This window comes from Aspergillus karnatakaensis (assembly GCF_047715665.1).
Source record: "Aspergillus karnatakaensis strain CBS 102800 unplaced genomic scaffold BJY04scaffold_3, whole genome shotgun sequence".
Classification (NCBI taxonomy): Eukaryota; Fungi; Ascomycota; class Eurotiomycetes; order Eurotiales; family Aspergillaceae; genus Aspergillus; species Aspergillus karnatakaensis.
The window spans coordinates 358,947-380,597 of NW_027395715.1; the positions used below are offsets into that span (position 1 = coordinate 358,947).

General features: G+C 49.8%; 8 protein-coding genes across 8 annotated transcripts; 5 read left to right on the forward strand and 3 right to left on the reverse strand.

Moving 5' to 3' along the window:
• Window positions 1–28: 28 nt before the first annotated feature.
• On the reverse strand, window positions 29–2,268 carry BJY04DRAFT_74637 (something about silencing 10 family protein). Its single transcript, XM_073720987.1, has 2 exons — window positions 2,021–2,268; window positions 29–1,964 (listed from the first exon to the last, which is right to left on the reverse strand). The coding sequence occupies exons 1-2, from the start codon at window positions 2,202–2,204 to the stop codon at window positions 244–246; spliced, it is 1,905 nt and encodes a 634-aa protein (XP_073576353.1). The 5' UTR covers window positions 2,205–2,268; the 3' UTR covers window positions 29–243.
• Window positions 2,269–2,416: 148 nt separating this feature from the next.
• ksrA (3-dehydrosphinganine reductase) lies at window positions 2,417–3,967 on the forward strand. Its single transcript, XM_073709651.1, has 3 exons — window positions 2,417–2,731; window positions 2,791–2,922; window positions 2,976–3,967. Exons 1-3 carry the CDS (start codon window positions 2,588–2,590, stop codon window positions 3,804–3,806), a joined length of 1,107 nt encoding a protein of 368 aa, XP_073576354.1. The 5' UTR covers window positions 2,417–2,587; the 3' UTR covers window positions 3,807–3,967.
• Window positions 3,968–4,354: 387 nt separating this feature from the next.
• BJY04DRAFT_213303 (uncharacterized protein) lies at window positions 4,355–5,336 on the forward strand (the record flags this gene model as incomplete). Its single annotated transcript, XM_073714845.1, has 2 exons — window positions 4,355–4,831; window positions 4,890–5,336. The coding sequence occupies 2 exons, from the start codon at window positions 4,355–4,357 to the stop codon at window positions 5,334–5,336; spliced, it is 924 nt and encodes a 307-aa protein (XP_073576355.1).
• A 289-nt stretch (window positions 5,337–5,625) lies between these two features.
• BJY04DRAFT_177874 (60S ribosomal protein eL6) lies at window positions 5,626–7,154 on the reverse strand. Its single transcript, XM_073709652.1, has 3 exons — window positions 6,948–7,154; window positions 6,380–6,715; window positions 5,626–6,286 (listed from the first exon to the last, which is right to left on the reverse strand). The coding sequence occupies exons 1-3, from the start codon at window positions 7,053–7,055 to the stop codon at window positions 6,134–6,136; spliced, it is 597 nt and encodes a 198-aa protein (XP_073576356.1). The 5' UTR covers window positions 7,056–7,154; the 3' UTR covers window positions 5,626–6,133.
• Window positions 7,155–7,226: 72 nt separating this feature from the next.
• BJY04DRAFT_177877 (uncharacterized protein) lies at window positions 7,227–9,297 on the forward strand. Its single transcript, XM_073709653.1, has 3 exons — window positions 7,227–7,566; window positions 7,640–8,202; window positions 8,355–9,297. The coding sequence occupies exons 1-3, from the start codon at window positions 7,516–7,518 to the stop codon at window positions 8,890–8,892; spliced, it is 1,152 nt and encodes a 383-aa protein (XP_073576357.1). The 5' UTR covers window positions 7,227–7,515; the 3' UTR covers window positions 8,893–9,297.
• Window positions 9,298–9,300: 3 nt separating this feature from the next.
• On the forward strand, window positions 9,301–16,406 carry cch1 (calcium channel protein CCH1). The gene is made up of 4 exons (XM_073720988.1): window positions 9,301–11,237; window positions 11,293–13,638; window positions 13,684–15,117; window positions 15,165–16,406. Exons 1-4 carry the CDS (start codon window positions 9,630–9,632, stop codon window positions 16,098–16,100), a joined length of 6,324 nt encoding a protein of 2,107 aa, XP_073576358.1. The 5' UTR covers window positions 9,301–9,629; the 3' UTR covers window positions 16,101–16,406.
• A 1,083-nt stretch (window positions 16,407–17,489) lies between these two features.
• On the forward strand, window positions 17,490–18,719 carry BJY04DRAFT_74734 (uncharacterized protein). The gene has a single exon (XM_073720990.1). The coding sequence runs from the start codon at window positions 17,689–17,691 to the stop codon at window positions 18,307–18,309; it is 621 nt and encodes a 206-aa protein (XP_073576359.1). The 5' UTR covers window positions 17,490–17,688; the 3' UTR covers window positions 18,310–18,719.
• Window positions 18,720–19,420: 701 nt separating this feature from the next.
• clrD (histone-lysine N-methyltransferase Clr4) lies at window positions 19,421–21,225 on the reverse strand (the record flags this gene model as incomplete). Its single annotated transcript, XM_073713534.1, has 3 exons — window positions 19,421–19,887; window positions 19,943–20,876; window positions 21,178–21,225. 3 exons carry the CDS (start codon window positions 21,223–21,225, stop codon window positions 19,421–19,423), a joined length of 1,449 nt encoding a protein of 482 aa, XP_073576360.1.
• Window positions 21,226–21,651: the final 426 nt, after the last annotated feature.

Consider the following 21,651-nt stretch of genomic DNA (forward strand, 5'->3'; position numbering starts at 1 on the left):
ATTTGTTCTCGGCGATGATATACTTCTTCTCCTATGTTTATTACAGGTTGCTACTCAGAAACAATTCATAACTTGAGATACTATAAAAAGGAAATGGGGCTGGACGTGAGCAAATGGCGCAAGGTTGTATCATGAAGGTCTATATACACATGAACCCGAATTTTTAACCACACTAATCGAACGCCTGGTAGTATGTGTCCAAGAAACAGCCAGAAAAAAAAGCAGCGGAAAAGAAGACAGTGCTCAGAGCTTGACACTCTTGACCAAGTTCTTCTTGATACCAGTGAGTTCACCACCATAGCCGCCGCGGCCCTCACCACCTTTGTAGACTTGGCGAACACTGCCCAGCTTCTTCTTCTTCTCCTCGAATCGCATCCTCTTCTTGACACGCGGGTTGCGGTTAAGCTTGTTGCGCTTAGGTGCAAGACCCTTGTTCTTCTCGATTTGGTAGGAGATGGCTCGTTTCCCGTCGGGCCCAATCTGTTCTTGGATTTCGACACGGCCTCCTTCACGGGCCGCGAGGGCTTGTGCTTCTGCAAAGGCCTTCTTGTCGCCCTTGCGCTGGTTTGTGCGGGCTGCGACCATGTCGTAGTAGTCATCGTCGTCCGAGCCTTCCTTGGCGCCTCGAAGTTCATTCGCGACGCGACGATCTTCGTCGTCACTGTCACCCCCGAGCTCTTCAGCGCCCTGTGCCTTCGACCGACCACGTTTCTCGGCCTCCGCATTCAAGCGGGCCTGGCGATCCCTCAAACGTTCACGGTGAGGAATATCCGCATCACCACCGGCATCGCGACCAGCCACATTACGCTTGTTGGACTTCTGTGCGATTTGCGAAGTGTAGAAGCGGAGAGAGCGCTTCTGCTTCGCCTTCTCTTCGGCTTCCTTGGCAGTGAGAGCATCTTCGTCACCAAAGTCGGAGTCGTCGGCGTCTTTGGTGGGTTTCTTGGATTTCTGGCTAGCTCGTTTGGAGCTGGTTTTTGTGACGAGGTTCGAAAGACCTGCGAGATTTGCTTCCGTCTCCTCGAGCCTCTTTGCACGTCGAGCTTCGGCTTCGGCCCTTGCTGCTTCCGCGGCACGTTGCGCTTTGGTGAGTTTCATGCTCTTCTCTTTCTTGGTCTTGACTTCCTTCGGTAAATCGACATCAGCTGTATCAACTGCCATATCGCTCTCACTGTCTTCTTCCATGGCAATTCGTTCGACAGGCTTAATGTCTTTAACGGTTTCCCAGAGCTTTCGGAACTTAACAAGTGATGTCATAACAGGATGTGATCGTAGTTGAGCTGGGGATAATGTAGTGATGTCCGAGGAGTCGTGAGCGGATGTTAGGAGCATGAAGTACATGCTAATCGCGCCTAGGTAGGCCGATAAGGCGCGGTGCTTGATTACCGGAACAGGGGCATGATCTGTGTCGTCTGCATCGATGCTGGGGTTGACGGTCTTCACTTCCTCCTCGAGGGCACTGTATGTGGGCTGAAGATCCGTGAAGTCTTTCGCCAAGGGCTCAAATTCGGGGTATCTTGACTTCAGTATCTTCAGTTTCTCTTCGTCGCTCATGTCGTCTGTGATTTCTAGCTGAGGTAGAACCTCGGTGACAACACCAGTGTCATCCTTCTTCGCTTCTGCGTCTTTGGCGGATTCGGCCCATTCGGCCTCGTCAAATCCGAAATCCTCTTCGTTGATTTCTTGCAGATGCTTCTGCTGTAATCGCTTTGCCTCCTCTTCTTCCTCGAGAGCGTCTGCCTCTGTTTCTATTTGATCGGCGTTATAGAAGTCTTTCTTTGAAGAGCCCCAGGCGGCAATTCCTTCTTCCTCGTCGTCGGATTCCGCACTACCACTTCGCTTGTTCCTAGATTTTGACTCTTCTAGGTCGTCTTCATCGTCATAATCGGCTTCTTCGAGATCGTCCTCTTCGTCAAGTGAATCATAACCGAGAACTTCCTCGTCTGACAATTGAAGTGCTTCTTCTACGAAAAATAGTTTAGCAATCGCACAATATGAGCTGATATTAAGACCTGCATACCATCTTCTGCAACCTTGCGCCGTCTCTTTGCCTCCGGCGCTTCGTCGAGCAGAACCTGATCGCGGCCGGTTTGGAAATCATCCTCGGAATCGTCAAACCTCTCCTCAATGTCAAATTTGTAAGGTTCTTCCTTGTCGGTCTTATTCGCCGCTGGACGACCGCCGGCCTTTCTCTTTTTACCCATTTTGAGGTGTGTGGTGAATATGCGATAACTTGTTGCAAGGGCCCGGCTTCCGACCAAAAAATTGATAGAGCCGCCGATAAATTTTTGGGTGGGGCCATCACCGCCTTACCGTTTTGGATCTGAGATCACATGTTCCAGTAGCGCGATACCTTCTGGTACATCAAATACCGGCGATAGCCTGCGGCGGGCGGTATTAATCGGTAACTCCGCAAGAGCTCCCTATCGCTCTTTCCCCAATCTGCATCATGCCAAAAAATAATTAGAAGAGGAAGCCGCAGTCAATTGAGCTGATTCAACAGAAGGAGCAAACCAGGCGCCCCAATTCCCTCCCTCCTTTTCTTACTTCTTTCTTTCTCTCTTCCCTCTCTCTCCCTTTCTTCCTCATGCATTCATCCTTACACTCTATTCCTTACGACTTGTCTGCACCAGCCTTGGGCATTTCAATCATTTTCGGTGTACTCTTCTTCTATACACTCGTCAAAATGCTCGGTTTCGGCAGCTCGAACCAGTTCGTCGTGGAGGGCAGGGTGAGCCTCAATCTTGTTCTCTTCTCCGAGCTCGGGCATTGCTAACAAAGTGATTGCAGACCGTGGTGATCACCGGTGGCTCGGAGGGACTGGGAAAGGCCGTGGCCTGCCAGCTTGCAGAGAAGGGAGCCAATGTTGTTATTGTTGCTCGGACCCTTCAGAAGCTTCAGGAGAGCATGGAAGCCATTCGAGTAAGCACCTACTTCACTTGTTCATCAATGCATCTTCCTGACTTCTTTCTTAGGGCTCCGCTACCAACGTCAGCAAGCAGCGGTTCCACCACATCAGTGCTGACCTCACGAAACCCGAAGACTGCGAGCGAGTTATGGCTGAAGTCACCGAATGGAACGACGGCATGCCCCCGGATATCGTTTGGTGCTGCGCTGGTTACTGCACTCCTGGATACTTCGTTGAGACACCCATTCAGACACTCAAGGACCAGATGGACACTGTTTACTGGACCGCGGCAAACACAGCACACGCTATCCTCAAGAGGTGGCTTGTTCCCATCAACCCCAGCCATCAACGGCCGTTGCCTCGCCGACATCTCATCTTCACCTGCTCTACCCTCGCCTTTGTTCCTATTGCCGGTTATGGACCTTACTCACCTGCCAAGGCTGCCATGCGTGCTCTGTCGGATACTCTCAGCCAGGAGATCGAAGTTTACAACGGCTCTCGTGCTTCCAAGGAGCGAGCTCGAGCTACTCCCGCCGACGTCAAGATCCACACAGTTTTCCCCATGGGCATTCTCAGCCCTGGCTTCGACAATGAACAGCAAATCAAGCCTTCCCTCACCAAGCAACTTGAGTCTGCCGACAAACCCCAGACACCCAAGGAGGTTGCTCGGATTGCAATCGGTGCCCTTGAACAAGGCGAGTACCTCATCACTACAATGTTTGTCGGCAACATCATGAAGGGTTCTGCACTCGGACCTAGCCCAAGAAATTCTTGGATCCGCGATACATTCACAGGCTGGCTTAGCAACTTGGTGTTCCTTCAAGTTGTTCCTGACCTTCGGAAGCAGGCTTTCACATGGGGTCAAAAGAACGGCGTTCCCACATCGAGTTCGGCTTAGGGTTTGGTTTGATTGAACTAATTTGTTGCGACCCGCGTTCATTGCCTGGTGTATGGTTTAGATACCCTTGAGTGCCTTCTTTGTTCATCTTTATGTCTCATACATTCTTCCTGTCCCTAGTCAGTTGGCGGTTCGTCACAATAAAAGAATTACTATCGTTACTTGTTCATGTATACGTTAGCGCCAGTAAAGCCTATCATACTGTCCCTGTAGGCCGCCATATACAGCAGTCAAGTGACAAGCAGGCTCATGCTCTCGTGACTCTCTAGTCGGTCTTCCTTAGGGTTACTGCGCGCTCCCATGGTACCTACCGTCGAGTTTCGAGGTCTCCACTTCTATCTTTGACGTCGGTTATTCTTTGTTAGCGATCATGTTCGGGGTTTCGCTTCAGTATTCTTTGTCGATGACCCTACAAAGAACCGGGCAACATCATTAATACTCTATAAAGCACGAAGGGATATGTGGTTGAAGAATCACTGGCCTTCTCGTTGGTAGTTTTGTTACTTCACAAACAAGACTCTACGATATAGGCCTTATTCTGCTTCGCCATGGACTTCCTTGCAGTACCATTCGTCTTTGTCTTCATTCTCCCGACATTATCAGCCTACAGCACAAACCTCAACATCATTTTCTTCTATATGACATGGACAACCCTTGTACTGTCGTACAATGCCCGGCGAGTTGAACTATTCGGCACCTTGGCTGCGCGCTTCGTGTGCTACTTCTTTCCTTCCTTCTTCTTCTTCCTCTTCGATTTTTTGATGCCAGAAACAGCCGCTCGGTTTAAGGCGCGAGGCGAAGAAGGCCTACCGTCAGGAAACAAGAAGGGGAGCGTTACACAAAATGAGCTCAAAATAGTGGCATGGTCATACTTCAATTTCACCCTCTCCCTCGTTCTGCAGATGGTGATTGAGACGTACCTTACTGTTATGCCGGGACTGTGGCCTGCTGTTAGAGTGTGGTTGACTGTCCCTCTGCCCTGGGATATCGTCAAGCATTTGTTTTGGGCCTTCTCGATTAGAGAGGTTAGTTCACTCCATCCCATCCTCCAAGCTAATTGAACTAACCACCGCATTCCTATAGATCCTAATATACTACATCCACCGCTACATCCTTCACTCCCCGCGAGACGCCCCCACCTCCTCTGGCCTAACAGACTACATCGCCAATCTCCATACAACATGGTACCACAAAAGCCTGGGAACCCCCTTCCCGCTCGCCGCACACTATGACCACCCGGTCTGCTACATCCTCGGCACATTCCTGCCCATGTACATCCCTGTCTTCTGGCTGCAGATGCACATGCTCACCTTCCTGTTCTTCACGACGATCATCTCGCTCGAAGACCTGTTTGCCTTCTCGGGATATGAGGTCTTGCCGAACTTTTTGGGGCTCGAGGGTGTGGGGACAAGACTTGGGAGGCATTTGGAGAGTGGTGGAAAGATCTATTTTGGACGATGGGGAGTATGGGATGTTATTAGGGGGACGGGGGAACTGGAGGAGGGAAGTTTGAGGGGGAGGGGGAGGTAAGACTGAGATCTCCTGAGCCAGATGGGGTAGGGAACGTATGGGGTAAAGGATGGGGTGTGGATGTTTTGACTCTTGAGAATTTGGGTCTGTGCTTTTTGTTTGGGCTGCTGGTTGTCTTTTGTTTTTCTGCTTTGGACTTTGCATTGGCTTGTTTGCTGCTTTGGCGGTTTGGTGGCCGTATACCTAGATAGGGGCAATGGAGTTGTGCTGCTATTGTTGTTCTCATGTGCTTCGTGCCCGGTGTGTTGGATAGATTGTAAGGTTGATTTAGATCGCATTAGACTAATGAGGGTATGTTGTATATCGCCTTGATGGTGGAAGTCGATCGGAGATAAAGGGCGCCTATAGGTTAATAAAGTATGATACCGATGAAGAATTCCTCAGAATCTGTACATTGACCCGGATATTGATAAAAACTGTATCATTGAACATGTGTAAGAACTCCAGCCCTCTTTTTTTTAGAAGACACGTAAACAGCTGGAAAAGGTGATCATGAATTTTTTTCTTTTCTTTTCTGCTCAAACGGCTCATTAGACATGTATGCAAACTAGCCACGCTGGGAGGAAATCAGTCTGCGAATCACACAATCGACTGCCGGAGTCATCCGATATCGCCCATTTCCCCAAGCAGATGACGGACCCTTCGTAGATCGAGCTACATGGTTCATCAGCTGTTCCTCCCTGCGCTGCGATAAGTGCACTTCCCCTGGCACAGGAAAGCGCCAATTCGCATCTCGCCGCCGTTCACACAAATTCCTCCACAAGAACTACCGAACCCGCGGCCGCCGCGTCGTACGTCTACCACTTCATCTCGTGGGGCTTGTCGCCGTTGCGGAGGCTGAAAGTGGCAGCGAGGTAGCTGCCGAGGAAGTTCTCCTTCTTGACGGAGGCCAAGATGGACTGGTCGATGGCCTTCTGGTCGCTGGCACGGGCGCTGGCAACCTTCTTCTTCTATTGAGAGCAGAAATGTTAGTGACCGTCTGGATGTCGCAGTTTGCACTAGGCTCCGGATATCGATTGTCGAGCTAGCACTGCATAACGTACCTCGGGCTTCTCTCCCTGCTGGAAGAAAGCCTCCTCGGTCTTCTTCTCGTTCTTCTTCTCCTTGGTGAAGTAGCCGGGAGCGGAGACCTTCTCAACAGTCTGGCTGTCGACGCTGCTGATATCGACGCGGGTGCTGGTGGCGATAACGTAGCGGGCGTTCACGCGGCGGAGGGGAACGCCGTTGATCTTGAAGGGACCGGTAACGAGGAGGACACCCTGGTCGAGGTGCTTGAGGAGGACGACACGCTTGCCACGGAAGCGACCGGCGAGGAGGATGAGGACGGTGCCGGGCTGGAGGCTTTCCCTGAGCTTGGTGGGACGGAGAGCCTTGCGGACCTATTCAAGAACAAAAGCCATGTCAGAAGACTGATTCCAAAATGACCCTTCATTGTATAATCGCTGTCTCGAATTCCCGGAGAATGCGGTTTCAATATAAATTCAATGTTCGGTCGATAAATGTCGGTCCTCCACTGTCGCCGTGTCCGCGCAACCACCGCATTTCCTCCATATGAAACCGCATCCTCCGTTCCTTCCGACAATTTATTCGTCCTGTATAGGGTGTACTGACTTTCTTGGGCTGCGACTCGTCATCAACAGGGTACCATTTCTGGGCCTTCTGGGACGGCACAAGCCTCTGGGCCTTTCCAAACTGCTTCGTCGTGCCAACGTCCGACATTTTGGCTGCTGATGACGAAGAGACCTGAAAAGAAAGTTGGGGTTGGTTGTCGACGGCGGGTGGTTGTTGGAATTGGATGTGTGACGGGCAACTCACTGTCCAAAGCAAAGGCGGAGAGGTGAGGTTTGTGGGAACGCGAGCCCTATCAGTTAGCCGAAAGGCGCTAGTGCCGATTTGGCTTCTGCTGATACCGCCGCCCGCGGGTTGCCACTTGGTGCCTGACAGGCGAGGCAGTCTATCCGGCAGCCGACAACAGCCACAGCCGCAAGTGTTCTCCAAGCTTCCCCGAGACCAAACATGACCTTCTGGAGCTTCCGAGCTGACGTATCAAGCTTCTTTCTTTCACAACACCATCTCACCCCCCGAGCTGGTCTCACGTGTTTACAAGTGAAACTTGAAAACTGAAGGAACTCTTTCATTATCACAAATAAATTGTTCTTACCCTGCTACCACCCTCACAATGTCGACGTCGCCGATCATCACATTCAAGGCGGGTATCTGTGACATGGAGGTGAGTTTAGCCCATACATGGACCCCATGGTTTTCGGAGATTCCTTCTCTAACCGACTTTCTTTGTCAAATAGACCCAGCCAACAAGCGTCACAGCCCGACCTCAAGACACGCCAGGATACATCTACCTCTACTCCGAAGATGAGCTGATTCACTTCTGCTGGCGCCCCAGGAACGCTTCCCCCACAGAGCCCGAGTTGGACTTGGTAATGGTTCCTTCCGATGGTACCTTCACACCTTATCGCCCTGAAGGCAAGCCCACAAACGGCCGCATCTATGTCCTCAAATTCTCGTCCAGCTCCCAACGATATCTCTTCTGGCTGCAATCCAAATCTCAACATGACGATGCCGACCCGGCCTTTTGGAGTGAGAGGGACCTTAAGCTGGGGTGGATCGTGAACAAGCTATTACAAGGCGAGGATGTAGATGTAGAGACAGAGGTCGCGAACATCCCCAGAGGCCAGGGTCCATCCAATGGTGATGACGACGAGACAATGGAAGACGTTGAAGGTGTGGACCATGACCCAAATCATGGCCATGGAGGTAGCGGTGGCGGTGCTGGGCCTGATGCCACTGGTGGTGACGTGAGAGAAGAAGGACAAGAGTCAAGGGAGGGCGGGGCAGACGGCGGAAGAGCGTAAGTTAGGTACATATCTCGACATTTCGCTTCTGGGTATCTTGTCTTCCGTTTGTGCTTTACGCCCCGGGAATAGACTACCCTTCACAATATGATTTTAGCCAGTTACCTTTGTTCAGAACAATGTAAACTAACTCGTGATTCCCTTACAGGGCTTCCGACTCCAACCCCTCATCAGTGGTGCAGGACTTCCTAAGGTCTTTGGGAGGAGGGAACCAGTCCCCGGCAGCCGAGCAGCCATTTACTACATTGCAAGACCTCTTACCCCCTGCGACCACCCTGCCTTACCTGGAGACTCTCGACGGAGAAGGTGTTGACAACCTCTTGAAGTTCCTGCCTCAAGATTTACTCGTTCTGGCGCTACAGGTGGAAACCCCAACTACTTATCACGGCAGTGAAAGTGCACAAGATGTTCTGAGTGCTCTCAACCTTTCGCAGAAGAAGAACATACTTCAGAAGGTTTTACGTTCGCCGCAATTCAGCCAAAGCCTCGCGAGCCTGACCATAGCGATCAGGGATGGAGGGTTACCAAGCATTAGCGAAGCTCTGAAGGTTCCAGTGGAAAACGGTGGTTTCATGCGTCGAGGCGGCGTGCCACTTGGTGGGGGCGATGCAATGAAGGCGTTTATCCAGGGTGTTCGGGATCATGTCAAGGACTCGACCCAGGATAGCCGTATGGAAACCGATTAAATCTTTGACATTTTGTGCCTTCAAGTTCATATTTGGCAGTCCTGTACCGACTCCCCAGTAGATAGCTATCCACATTTGTCGTTCCGGGGACGGATGGAGCTGTGCTTTGTTATTTTTAGCCGGCGGGACCACAGCCAGGCAGCACAGTTTACTGGTGATAAACAAAAGCAAAGACGGATCGGCGTCCCTGATTGTAGGGCGGAGGCGTTGAAATAACCCTGAGACTTACATGTACTTAAGCGACAAGACCATTTTGAAATCAATGATAAACCATCAAATAATATTTCTTAATAGTGTGTGGATGGAAAACAATCGAGGATAAGAATAGTATTCCAGGCAAGACAAGTAATCTCGGCGGCGGGTTAACGCCGCGACAGAGAGAGCACTCGGCCATACAGAACCACCATCCCGCCAACAAGCCCCGTTTGGTCCGCTCCTGGCGCAGACTAGACGATCGCTGGAATCCGGAGAAGACACTTCACTGCCACAGCTGGCGGAAGTCCGAATTTCCTCTTCTCTGATCTTTGCTTGATTTCTTTTCCGCGCTTCATTCGCTATAATCGATTTGCCTACGCTCACCTCTCGTTTCCGCAGCCGCGCCGGACGTCCAGCCGCGACTGTGCATACTCCCCATTCCCTCCGATTGCGTACGACATATCGCGCTCCGCTCTGATTCACCCCTCGACAATCGCAGCTTGCGATGTCTGCATTCAGCTAGCTAATCGATCCTGCCCACCATGGCGTCGAACAGCCATGACCGCGGCTCAAGCGACGAAAGTGATATCGCCAATCACTCAATACCTCTACAAGACCTCTCCGGTCCGCCCGATCGTACAGGACGAGGAATAGGCAGGGTTGGAAGCCGGCTATTTTCGGGGCGCTCATTGACCGAGAGAGGGCGGACATATGAGAGATTGGCCGAGGACTCCCCTGTCGACCACGGTAGTCATGCTACGACGCATTCGCACTCCACCGATGGCGCAAATCAATTCCCCGTCGAGGATCCTGGGGCGTTTGCTGCGGCGATGTCGTCGGTTGGCCTTGGGTTTCACCCTTCGCAGAGCATGTCTCCATATGAATCGCACCGCCGGGAGGAGTCGGATCCCGACATGGACTTTGCCCGCATAAATACTATCGACCCGCATGAAGCTGAGAATTACCTCTCGCCCTCCGAGACTTACCCGGACACTACGCCATTGACAAGCATTCGACATGTACAGCCTATCAGTGGTACGTCTGCGGCTCCCAGTGCTAGCGATTCGCGGGATGAGCGATCCAATCCTCCTTCGGTTCGGTTCGATGATGCCCACATGGGGTCGCGTTTGGGAGACGACTTGCACAATATGGAAAGCGGTCTCAGTGGGAGGCGCCGTGGGGAGAGTGTGTCGAGGGACCGTTCGCTGTCACCTTCGGTTTCCGGGTCGGCGTTGCTGCGCGCAAGTTCGATGATGAAGTCCGTCTCTCAACGTGTCGTCAACCTGAGTAACGAGCCGGAGGTTGTTGAGCAGTCGATATTGAGAGAGGAGTCTCATAAAAGTGCGCGCATGGAAGCTCCGCCCTCGCTCCCTTCTCTTCCAGACTACGCCCACGATGCGCCTTCAATAGCTTCCGAGCAGACCCCGAGGGAAAAAGCAACCGACAAGAAAGCATGGAGGGGGTTGAGCAACCCATTGAAAGGAAAAGCCCTTTTTTTGTTTGGTCCAGACAGTACAGTCCGAACATTTTTATGTGATATCCTTGTCCATTCGTTCACGGAGCCATTTATTTTGGTTGTCATCATCATCCAAACTATCCTTCTAACCATCGAGTCTTCACAATCCGAATGGAGTCACCCACGGTCAACGCGCTGGGGCGCAAATAAAATGGACTGGCCTTACCTTGCCATTTTCATCATCTACACCGCGGAACTCATCGCTAAAATAATGGTCTCCGGACTTTTCTTCAATCCAACCGAATACAGTACTATAGATCGATCCAAAGGACTCAGAACGGCGTTGGCAGAGAAAGGGAAGAACCTAATTACGCCACAACGTCAGTTCTCAACCAAGAACTCAGCTCAGCCTGAGCCCCAACAAGCATCAATTCTCCGCACGTTTACGGGCGGGTTGAACCAGTTGGAGCAACAACTAGCCGACGATCCCCTTCAAAAACGCCGGATAAGGCTTGCGCATCGCGCTTTTCTCCGACATTCTTTCAATCGACTGGACTTTGTTGCCGTTGTTTCGTACTGGGTGTCTTTCGTTCTTGGAATAGGGGGTGTTGAGACTACCCATCAGCTATACATATTCCGCATGCTCAGCTGCCTCCGTATTCTACGTCTCTTGGCGCTGACCAGTGGTACTTCGGTATGACTGCAGATAATGGTTGTACTTCATGTGCTAGCTTGCTTATTTTTTACAGGTCATCCTTCGAAGTTTGAAGAAAGCGGCTCCTTTACTTGTTCACGTTGCCTTCCTCATTGGATTCTTTTGGCTCCTATTTGCGATTGTTGGTATCCAAAGCTTCAAGTCAAGTTTCCGAAGAACCTGCGTTTGGGTCGGGACAGAATATAACCAAGACAACTTCACTATGAATGATCCGTTCGGCTCGCTCCAGTTCTGTGGTGGTTGGCTTGACGACACTGGCACCCAAAGACCATGGATTCGAAGCGACAACATAGAGAGCGACGCCAAACCCAAAGGGTTCATTTGCCCCATCGGCTCTCTGTGTGTTGAAGGGGACAACCCGTACAACGGAACGATGAGCTTTGATAACATCTTGAACTCCCTGGAGCTTGTGTTTGTGATTATGAGCTCGAATACATTCACGGATCTTCTCTACAACACTACCGATAGCGACTACCTTGTGGCCGCCCTGTTCTTCGCTTGTGGTTTTGTTATTTTGAGTTTATGGATGGTAAACTTGTTGGTTGCTGTTATTACCCACTCCTTCCAGGTCATTCGTGAGGAAAGCAAACGAAGTGCTTTTGCGTCTCAAACAATTGATGCTAATGAAGAGGAAGACGATTCTTCGAGCAAAACCAGCAAGATTAAGCGCATTTATGACAAGACATACTGGTTCTGGCTTGCCATCATCTTTTTTGACCTCGTCATGCAGGGGTTGAGAAGCTCGTCCATGAGCGATGACCGAGAGGAACTTATCAACAACTGCGAGACCGTAGTCACATTTGTGATGCTTGCCGAGATTATACTTCGGTTTCTCACAGACTGGCGCAAGTTTCACCAGAAACGTCGAAATTGGGTCGATTTAGCGCTTGCGATCATCACTAGCATCATCCAGATTCCCGCTATAAAAAACTCAGGACGAGCATATGCGGTTCTGACGCTCTTCCAGATCCTTCGAGTTTACCGTCTTGTTTTGGCGTTTTCAGTCACGAGAAACTTGATCACCCTCGTTTTCCGCAATGCCGTTGGTTTGGTGAACTTGATCATCTTCGTGTTCCTAATCACATTTTTTGCATCTATATTCGCCACTCAACTCTTCCGCAGCCAGATCCCGCGGGAAGATGACGATGGAAATATGATCGATATCACCTTTGCTGACATCTACAACTCTTTTCTTGGAATGTATCAGATCCTGTCTAGCGAGGGCTGGACTACCTCGCTATACGTCGTCACATCATACACCTATCATTTCAATACTGCCTGGATCTCAGCCACATTCATGGTCTTGTGGTTTGTTCTGGCTAACTTTATTATCTTGAATATGTTCATTGCAGTCATTCAAGAAAGCTTCGACGTATCAGAGGATGAGAAGCGACTACATCAGGTCCGGGCGTTCTTGGAGCAGAAGCAAGTCAATGGCGCGTCACAAGGAAATTTGTCTCTGTCAAAGATCTTCAAACTGGGACGCGGCTCGTCTCGCTTCAAAGACCCCCTTGACCACGGCCCGGCCGCACTAGACATGCTCTTGAAGGACGCGGTTGTACGGGAATTCCTCGATGAGGTGCCTCCAGACGCCCAGCGTAACGAGGCTGGGCTGGATAGAGCCACAACTACAGGCGAAGGGCTGGTAGAGCCAGGCATGCTTTCACGCGCCTGGACAACTGTCGCAACGTCGGTCATGCGGCGGGAGCCAAACCCTTTCTACTCAAAGTTAAAAATCTCGCGAGCATATGAAGAGCTAGGTCCTCAAGAGATGGCCCGAGAGGTTGTCTCGGCTGCAGAGCAGCGAAAGCGGGCTCAACGAGAATATTTGATTCGACACCCAAATTACAACAAGTCCTTGTTCATTTTCCAGCCGGATAGCCCAGTGCGAAGGCTATGCCAGCGCATGGTTGGGCCTGGACGAGGACACCAGCGAGTGGAGGGCGTTGATCCCTACAAACCCGTCTGGTATACGTTTTCGGCGTTTGTTTATGCAGCTATCGTGGCAATGGTAATTCTTGCCTGCATCACCACTCCTATTTATCAGAGCGTGAACTTTCAGACGGACAAAGACTGGTTTACATACACTGACTTGGGTTTCGCCATTCTGTTCACTATCGAAGCAGTCATCAAGGTAGTTGCGGATGGTTTCTTCTGGACGCCCAATGCGTACTTCCGCTCATCGTGGGGCTTCATTGACGGAATCGTCTTGGTCACTCTTTGGGTCAACGTCTTGAGTGCCCTTACCTCGGAAAATGGCGTCTCTAGGGCTATTGGAGCGTTCAAAGCTCTCAGGGCGCTGAGACTACTAAATTTTAGCGATAGTGCTAAGAACACTTTCCACTCCGTCATCATCGTTGGAGGTTGGAAAGTCATTGCCGTATGTTACCCTCTCTTATTCATAGACGTGTACTGATTTCTTTAGGCTGCTCTGGTCTCGATGAGTTTCTTAATCCCATTCGCCATTTATGGAGTCAATTTGTTCAACGGTCAAATGATGCAATGCAATGATGGTGACATTGAAGGCAGCCTGAACGCGTGCGTTGGCGAGTTCATGAGCGGGCCTTATAACTGGGACGTTCTCGCTCCTCGGGTCGTATCTAACCCTTACTATGACTTCGATAATTTCGGTGACTCCTTGTTTATTCTCTTCCAAATTGTCTCTCAAGAAGGTTGGACGGACGTCCAAGCAAGCGCGATGAGTATTACAGGTGTTGGGCAGCAACCACAGTCCTATACCGCACCCGAAAATGGGCTGTTCTTCATAGTCTTCAATTTGCTCGGTGCCGTCTTTGTCTTGACTCTGTTCGTGTCTGTGTTTATGCGCAACTACACAGAACAAACAGGGGTCGCCTTCTTGACTGCGGAGCAGCGATCTTGGCTCGAATTGAGGAAACTGCTCAGACAAGTATCACCTTCCAAGCGAAGAGATACGGAGAAAAGCACGAACTGGAAGCAGTGGGCTTATCGAATAGCGTACAAGAAGCATGGCCGCTGGGCAAGATGCGTTACCTTCATTCTTGTGCTCCACCTTGTATTGCTTATCCTCGAATTTTACCCTGAGAACAACACATGGGACTTGGTTCGAGACGTCGCTTTCTTCGCATTCAACTTTTTCTACCTGGCGAATGTCATCTTGCGTCTGACGGGTCTGGGCTGGCACCGTTTCAGCAGAAGCTCCTGGGACTTATATGCCTTGGTCGTTGTTCCTGGTACCATTATTATGTCGGTCTTGAACTTCACAGCGTCCGGTACCCAGTCAATTGTGGTGCTGAACAAGCTGTTTCTTGTCGCCATCACACTGCTCCTCATCCCGCGAAACAACCAACTTGATCAATTGTTCAAGACGGCCGCAGCTAGTTTAACGTCTATCGGAAACCTGCTTGCGACGTGGTTTGTTCTGTTCCTTGTCTACGCTATCGCGATGAACCAGACATTCGGCCTGACCAAGTTCGGCGCCAACGAAAGTGGCAACATCAACTTTAGGGATATCCCCAGGGCCTTGATCCTGCTTTTCCGCACTAGCTGCGGCGAGGGATGGAATGAGCTTATGGAGGATTTCGCTAACATGGAACCACCATATTGCGTAGCTGGCGATGGTGGGTTCTTCGAAAATGACTGCGGAAGCGCAGGTTGGGCTCGGCCGCTGTTCATCTCGTGGAACATTATCAGCATGTACATCTTTGTTTCGTTGTTCGTCTCTCTTATCTTTGAGAGCTTTTCCTACGTGTATCAGCGGAGCAGTGGTCTATATGTTATTAGTCGCGAGGAAATCCGACGGTTCAAGCAGGCGTGGGCCGAGTTCGATCCCGAGGGTTCAGGTTATATCTCAAAGGAGCAATTCCCTCGACTATTGCGGGTATGTGAACTGCTGATTCCCGAATATAACAAAGCTAACATGAGCAGGAACTTACCGGGAAATTCGAAGTGCGCATCTACCAAGGCGAATTTATGGTCCCTCGGATTCTCGAGGAATGTCGAGTCGACAAGCGCGACTCATTACTAGAGCATAAACGAGTATTCGAGGGAGTCGACCTCGACAAACTCGCCAAGGCCATCCGCAAGATTCCCGTGAACGCCATTAGAGAGCGGCGAAAGCGCCTCAATGAGTTTTACGAAGAGATCCTCGTCTCTGCGGACCCAGTGCACGGCATTTCCTTCCACTCCTGCCTCATGATCCTCGCCCACTACAACGTCATCAGTGATAGCAAGAGTCTCCGCCTCGAGGAATTCCTACGACGTCGCGCGAAGCTCCAGCGTGTGGAAGAGGCCGTTCGCCGTAACACCGTGATCGGGTTCTTCAAGACCCTCACTGCGGCTCGAGAATTCAGAAAGCGCATCGAGCACAAGAAATCCGCGCGCATGACTTTCGTGCCGCAATTCAACGTTCCTGAAATCTTCGTTGATGACGAATCACAGGATAACCAGCAGTCCCACGGAGGCCCGGGTCCCCACGTGCCGGGTCTAGACACCAACATCAGCAGAGCAGGACCCTCAATGCTCTCGCCGACATCACCAGGCCGTGGAGAGGCGGGTCCGTCTCAACTACCTCGCATCGATACAAGCGTGGGAGGCCGACTGAACTCGGAAGCTAGTTCACCGTCTGAGTGGTCAGCTATTAGTATTGGTCTCTCTCCTGGCGGCCGTGAACGAGCACACACAATGAGCTCGTATGACGCTGGGCCAGAGCATCCAGGCGATGCATCCGCGGCATCTGCACACTCGCGGCACAACAGTGCAATGAGCGTACAAAATGTCATGCAGTCTTTGGGCGACTCTGCGTGGGGTGAGAGTATCCGGCGCAGTTTCACGCAGCGACGACGATCAAGAGAAGATGAATGATGATTCATCTTGCCCTCAAGAAGGGGAGGTGTAGTGAAGTTGAACGAGAGATGAGACCACGCAGTCCTTTACTCGACTAGAAAGGTCGTGGACGTCGATGTGGGCATGATACCATGTTTTTATTCTATACGGCCCTCTTTTTTTTATCATTTTCCTTCTCCTGTAAACTAGAGCGAAGACTTGCGAATTCCCCTATGTTGTTATGTTAGACGGTTCTTCTGAGTAAATATGGATCGGACGTTTCTTGTTTCATCTTCAGAATTCTGCCCATCTCTGATAGTCCTTCCTCAATCAATTAATGTCGACGAATCTGATCCTCTTTAGCTGGGGTATATCCAAAGGAAAGGAATCAACCACCGGCGGAGCTGGAAGTATAACCCACCAGACCATGCCGGCTACAATAGTACAACGCCTACGCCGACAAAATATATCTTAAGGCTGTCACCTATTGGAATCCTATCAGGCTGTATCATTATCGTCACTCCTCCTATACGTAGCCCTCTTAATCGCTCCCATACAATACATACGTCTTCCTCCAGAACGCGCATCAAACACCCCTCATCACCCACACATCAGAAACTCTCTAATTACCTCGGATTCGCGGGACCATCATCAACCTTTTTTGTAATAGAGTTATGACATGCTGAAGTTACCCAGCCAAGCCTCCAAAATCATGGCATAGAAGAAAGTTGCATGGATGAGGAGCGGTGTCGTTATACTCCAACCCCAAAGCCAGCCACCACTCTGATGAGTTGATGACGTACTACTACTGTGTGGGTAGATGCTAATTGAGATGGGTTAATGTGTTATTGTGTCAGGCTCAATGTTCAGGTAAGGCGAGTCTGACTGACTGACAAACTTCTCCGAGTCGATACCCCTTGCGTGGCTCTATCCCGCTGCCGAATGCGGGCGGAGGCTGACTCCATCCGCTTTCGTCTTGCTCTTTGTCTTCACCCTCTCACTTCATCTTTATTTCCTGACTGTTTTCATATCAATCCACCGTCTCACATTCTTCATCTCCTTTCCTGTCGCATTTCATCTATACAAGTAGTCTCCATGAGCTCCCCACCCTCCCCCCTCCCGCTCCCCCTCTCCCTAGCACCGAGCTACCATCTACTAGATCGCGCGTTCCTTGCTGATGGATACTTAATCCGTGCCCTTAAAATCCTTGTCTTTAACAGGGCCACTTAATTAAAGATCCAAGAGCCCCTCCCTCCGGGCTCCTTTTGAGCGAACTCTTCCGGCGTTCTACCTGCTACACCGATCGCTTGCCGAAGCGTCTCTGTCGTCCTGGACAATCTGACCTGACACCACCACTGATGCTCCTTCGTGTTTCAACCAGGCGCCCTATTTTATACTCCGAGTTTCATCTTCGCCACCCGTCCGTCGATCATCCGGTGCTGAAGCTGGAGCTGGATTTAATCAGGGAACTCGACTGCTGACGATACTGTCGAGCGGATCCATCATTTGATCCATCTATTGTCTGTCTACTTGAATCCAGTCACCATCAAAACTCATCCACGCAGTCTACATTACACTGTACTTCTACGCCTAAAGTGCATAGACTCCGTCATAATCAACGAGCAAAATGCGTACTAACAACACCTCCAAACCAAACCTCACCCTCCTACACACCTCACTCCAACCTCACCCCAACACCACCAATACGACCAACAAACACCCCTACACCACCACCGAGTACTCTTCCCCCCCAACAAGCCCCCTCAGCTCAACTTCCACAATCCTCGGCTCAAGCCCAACCCTCCCCTCCTCACCAACATCGCCTTCCCTCTCTCCAACTCTCTTCCAGCCTCTCCGGCCAGGATCTACATCCTGCAAACTGAGCCCAAACCACAGCCACCACCACAAATGCAATCAGCACCACAGCAACAAAACCACCCTCCGCCACCGCCCCTCAACCATCGACATTCTCCTCCGTCAAGAACGCTCAAGAGCAAGTATGGACTCGATTGAGCGACAGGGGCTGGATCTGCTTGAACCAAGGCCTGTGGATTTAGATCTCGATTCCGTCCCAGAACCAGGAGGCATTGAAGCAAGGATGTTTTCCGACATTTCTTCTCTCGATAGTCGGAATCGTCTATCTTACGGCTCCGATTCTGACCGCATTGATGGCGAAGACAGAAAGAGGCTGTCGCAGCCACGATTTGTTATGGGTGGGATTTTTGAGGTCTTGGAGGGGAGGGGGTGATTGATATGATATCCCTTCTGACTCTTTTTTTTTTCCATATTTATTTTTTTATTTGTGGTTTTTGAGTTGAGGGCTTTTTTTTTTCTTCCACGTGGTGTTTGCGGTTATTTGGATTGGGCGTCTTTATGCAATGCCTCAGGCTTGTTGGTTGGTTTTGGTTGAATGTTTATAGGGCTATTTATGGCGGCGTCGGGTTCAGTATCAACCTTCAGATTGGGCCTCCTTTCATATATTTGACTTGAGTTTAACATATATCCCTTTTATTTAGTGGTTTACCTACATCATCTACATCTTCCACATAGTTATGCTTTTGTCTTGTGTGATAACAATTCAAGGCTTTATGTTTTTTTTTTATTATTTGGCTTTGTTCTTTGATTCTTCAATGCATAATATGATATCTTCTTTAGCAGAAGTAGCTCAATACTGTTCCCTTTAGGCTTCCAGCCTTAGGCTTAGATCCTTAGACTTAGAACAAAGCAGGAATGGCTTTGCTTTAGGATACATCATCCTAGCCTGGGGTAAGTTATGTAGTGTAGATTATGTATGGTACATTATATGCAATCCAGAGTCCACATAGGACCATTGCCGATGCAGAGTGTAGTGTAGGCCTGGTTAGACCGACGCATGCTCATCAGTCGATGATGCAAAGCAGCAGTACCGTATGAGCTTGCATGTTATGAGATGCATGCATGCAAGGTACGTCTTCAGCGTAAGGTATGCACAGCAAAGATTTAAAAAGAAAAGGAAAAAAGACGGAGGGTATCACAAGTCCAAGACAGATGAATGAACTAAGAGGTGGAAAAATCAGGGTATCCGAAAAATGCATAGCGGCCTGCCGAGGGGGGAGAAGATCAAGGCTGAAGAATTATGAAGCCCGCGGGCGAGAGAGATGCTGGTAGAATCAGGCTTAACTCCAATGATGCAGCTGGACGCAATGCAAGGTAATGAGAGAGTACAACGTGACGCATGTAATGCAAATCCTGTATGCAATGGTTCCACCCAAGGAGAAATGGAAGAATGCCGCTAGACTCCTGATATGATAGGAAGACGCGCGAGGAAGGGTGTAGGAGGAGGAGTAGTGAACATGCAGGATAGGCGGGAAGAGAAGGGATTACCTCGCCTTCTTTCTGTTATTAGGCCATAACTGCCCGCGACAGTTAGGCTCGCCACAGAGACAAGGAACTGCGTTAGGATCAAGCTTGTCAACTTTCTTAAAAGTTGGATTGTAATCGAATGTTAGTTCGGTGCCAGACGCAATATCTCTTAGTGCAAAGAATGCGAGATCGTAGATATACCGGTCGCCGTGGGTACGGGAGACAGTGAACATTTTGCAGTTAGGGTTGCAGGAGTGGTTTATGAAGCGGGTGGCAGCACCATAGTTGCAGCCGTCAACAACGTAGATATCGTCATCCTTGATGTCGTCATCATTAACGTGAAAATCGAGTTCGAAAAGATAAGAGGACGCGTTGCGAGCGTTGGCAATCTTCTCACGTTCATCCGCTTTCTTTATTGTAATGACCTCGCCAAGGTAGAGGTCAATGAATTGGCCAGCACGGATAAAGTCTGGAGAACGGAGGCCTGATATCATTGATTGATTAGCTTGGTTCTATTACCATATAAAAAAGAGACGTACCAAAACCACGACGACCAGTGTGGAAAATCTCCAGACGAACTCGTCTTCCTTGCTCAATGACCCTATTCCAGCACTTCTCATTGCACCCGCATAATGAGTTGCATTCATAAATCATGGATATTCTCCCCATGAACTCTGGAGACAATACCAAGAAGCGTGGGTCATCGGCTGCCCGTTTGTAGGGAATAATCTGCTCGTCCGAATGCTCCTCCTTTGAGAGACAACTGCATCGGTCCGGACTGCAAACCACACTGCAGCCACAACCCCCGAGGAAGTCCTTGTCAATCGGAGTGACCCCTTCTCTGAGTTTATATTCATTGACAAACTCAAATCCGGCAGTTAATTTTGCAAGTAGCTTCTCATCTGCAGGCCTAACAGTAACAGCAGGGCCTTTAATAGAAGCTAGTTTCTTTCTAAGACTTTCGCATAGTAGCTCGTGTACTGGGCGTCTGCCTTTTTCAGTCAAAAAAGGACCAGGATTGTTGATGTGTAGGGGTACAACGGAACGGTTCGTCTTCCTAGCAGTCGGGTATGCTCCCTTGATGGCCCGTCTTTCATGAGCATCTGTAGGGTAGTATTTCTCTGAAAGTCCTGTAAGCTCAGCATCTGAAATCAACTCGGCAGATCCGATTTCTCTTTTGAGCTGATCGGATGGTGAGGGAATAACAACGCTGATACCCTCTGGTGCTGGGCTGGGAGTAAACGGCGCAGATATCCGCTTCACGGGGTGTGAATAGGCAATGCCATTATGATTGGCGTTGTTGTTGTTGTTGCTGCTGCTGCTGCTGCTGTTGCTCTGGGGAACGGGTGAGTCGAAAGAGGAAACTGATGTAGATTCAAGCTCAATGTCTGATTTTCTCTTTAGGGAAACCGAAGATGGAAGACTCCGGTGGGGAAAGCTCCCAATTCTAGGAAAGAAACGGGGGTTGGGAATCTAGGAGTTGTCAGTGAAGCTCAATTGAGGTCAATCTGAGATGGAGAAAATAGTAGAACCCGACACACGCATGATTAAAAGGGGAAATAAGATAATTCAAAAAAAAAAAAAAAGAAAAAAGCACATAACATGCCAGCACACAAAACACACAAAATAGAAAAGTCCATAGAGAGCATATCAAAATATTGGTAGGGAGCACACCAAACCATAAGTTAGTGGGCTGTGGATCCAAAATAGACCCAAGATAACAGGAACACAGATCTCCAAAATACACGTAAAAGATACAAGGAGCTAAACTTACCCTTGCCGGCCCCTCGGATTCTGAGTCTTCGGTCAGATCAATGTACATTTTCTTAAAATCGGTCTGCGCCATCATCAGGAGAAGAGGCAGAGAACAGTCAACTTTCAAAGAGACCGAAGACTGGAGGATAGGAAGAACGCCTGAAGATCATGGAGATGGCCTGGAGGAGAAGACCTGAGGTTGCTCAAAGGGTAAATTAGTGTTAGAATTCACGTGACTCACTATATCTGAGCCAATCAGAAAGTCTGTGCTTGCTTAGTCAGGTATCATCTATTTATTAAAATACAAATATTCCTAGCTATTATTCTCCTGAACGCAATGCATGCGATTTTGTTTTTAATTCATCAAAAATGAGCTGCATATAGCTGATTCAGGGTATCAGACTATAAAATTATAAAAAGACAACATTTATAAAAAAGACAGTATGGTTGAGTCGGATATTGTGGTTGTTATGCTTTTGCTGAAACTGGCCCA

What these genes read in the sequence shown, in the direction of transcription:
- BJY04DRAFT_74637 (XM_073720987.1), bottom strand. Translation starts at nt 2,204, where the DNA reads ATGGGTAAAAAGAGAAAGGCCGGCGGTCGTCCAGCGGCGAATAAGACC. An exon ending in GCGCAAGGTTGCAGAAGATG is followed by an intron (nt 1,965 to 2,020) that starts GTATGCAGGTCT and finishes TATTTTTCGTAG; the next exon opens with AAGAAGCACTTCAATTGTCA.
- ksrA (XM_073709651.1), top strand. Translation starts at nt 2,588, where the DNA reads ATGCATTCATCCTTACACTCTATTCCTTACGACTTGTCTGCACCAGCC. An exon ending in AGTTCGTCGTGGAGGGCAGG is followed by an intron (nt 2,732 to 2,790) that starts GTGAGCCTCAAT and finishes AAGTGATTGCAG; the next exon opens with ACCGTGGTGATCACCGGTGG. An exon ending in AGAGCATGGAAGCCATTCGA is followed by an intron (nt 2,923 to 2,975) that starts GTAAGCACCTAC and finishes CTTCTTTCTTAG; the next exon opens with GGCTCCGCTACCAACGTCAG.
- BJY04DRAFT_177874 (XM_073709652.1), bottom strand. Translation starts at nt 7,055, where the DNA reads ATGTCGGACGTTGGCACGACGAAGCAGTTTGGAAAGGCCCAGAGGCTT. An exon ending in ACGAGTCGCAGCCCAAGAAA is followed by an intron (nt 6,716 to 6,947) that starts GTCAGTACACCC and finishes GTTCTTGAATAG; the next exon opens with GTCCGCAAGGCTCTCCGTCC. An exon ending in AGCAGGGAGAGAAGCCCGAG is followed by an intron (nt 6,287 to 6,379) that starts GTACGTTATGCA and finishes TGCTCTCAATAG; the next exon opens with AAGAAGAAGGTTGCCAGCGC.
- BJY04DRAFT_177877 (XM_073709653.1), top strand. Translation starts at nt 7,516, where the DNA reads ATGTCGACGTCGCCGATCATCACATTCAAGGCGGGTATCTGTGACATG. An exon ending in CGGGTATCTGTGACATGGAG is followed by an intron (nt 7,567 to 7,639) that starts GTGAGTTTAGCC and finishes TTTGTCAAATAG; the next exon opens with ACCCAGCCAACAAGCGTCAC. An exon ending in GGGGCAGACGGCGGAAGAGC is followed by an intron (nt 8,203 to 8,354) that starts GTAAGTTAGGTA and finishes ATTCCCTTACAG; the next exon opens with GGCTTCCGACTCCAACCCCT.
- cch1 (XM_073720988.1), top strand. Translation starts at nt 9,630, where the DNA reads ATGGCGTCGAACAGCCATGACCGCGGCTCAAGCGACGAAAGTGATATC. An exon ending in GAGGTTGGAAAGTCATTGCC is followed by an intron (nt 13,639 to 13,683) that starts GTATGTTACCCT and finishes TGATTTCTTTAG; the next exon opens with GCTGCTCTGGTCTCGATGAG. An exon ending in AATTCCCTCGACTATTGCGG is followed by an intron (nt 15,118 to 15,164) that starts GTATGTGAACTG and finishes TAACATGAGCAG; the next exon opens with GAACTTACCGGGAAATTCGA.
- BJY04DRAFT_74734 (XM_073720990.1), top strand. Translation starts at nt 17,689, where the DNA reads ATGCGTACTAACAACACCTCCAAACCAAACCTCACCCTCCTACACACC.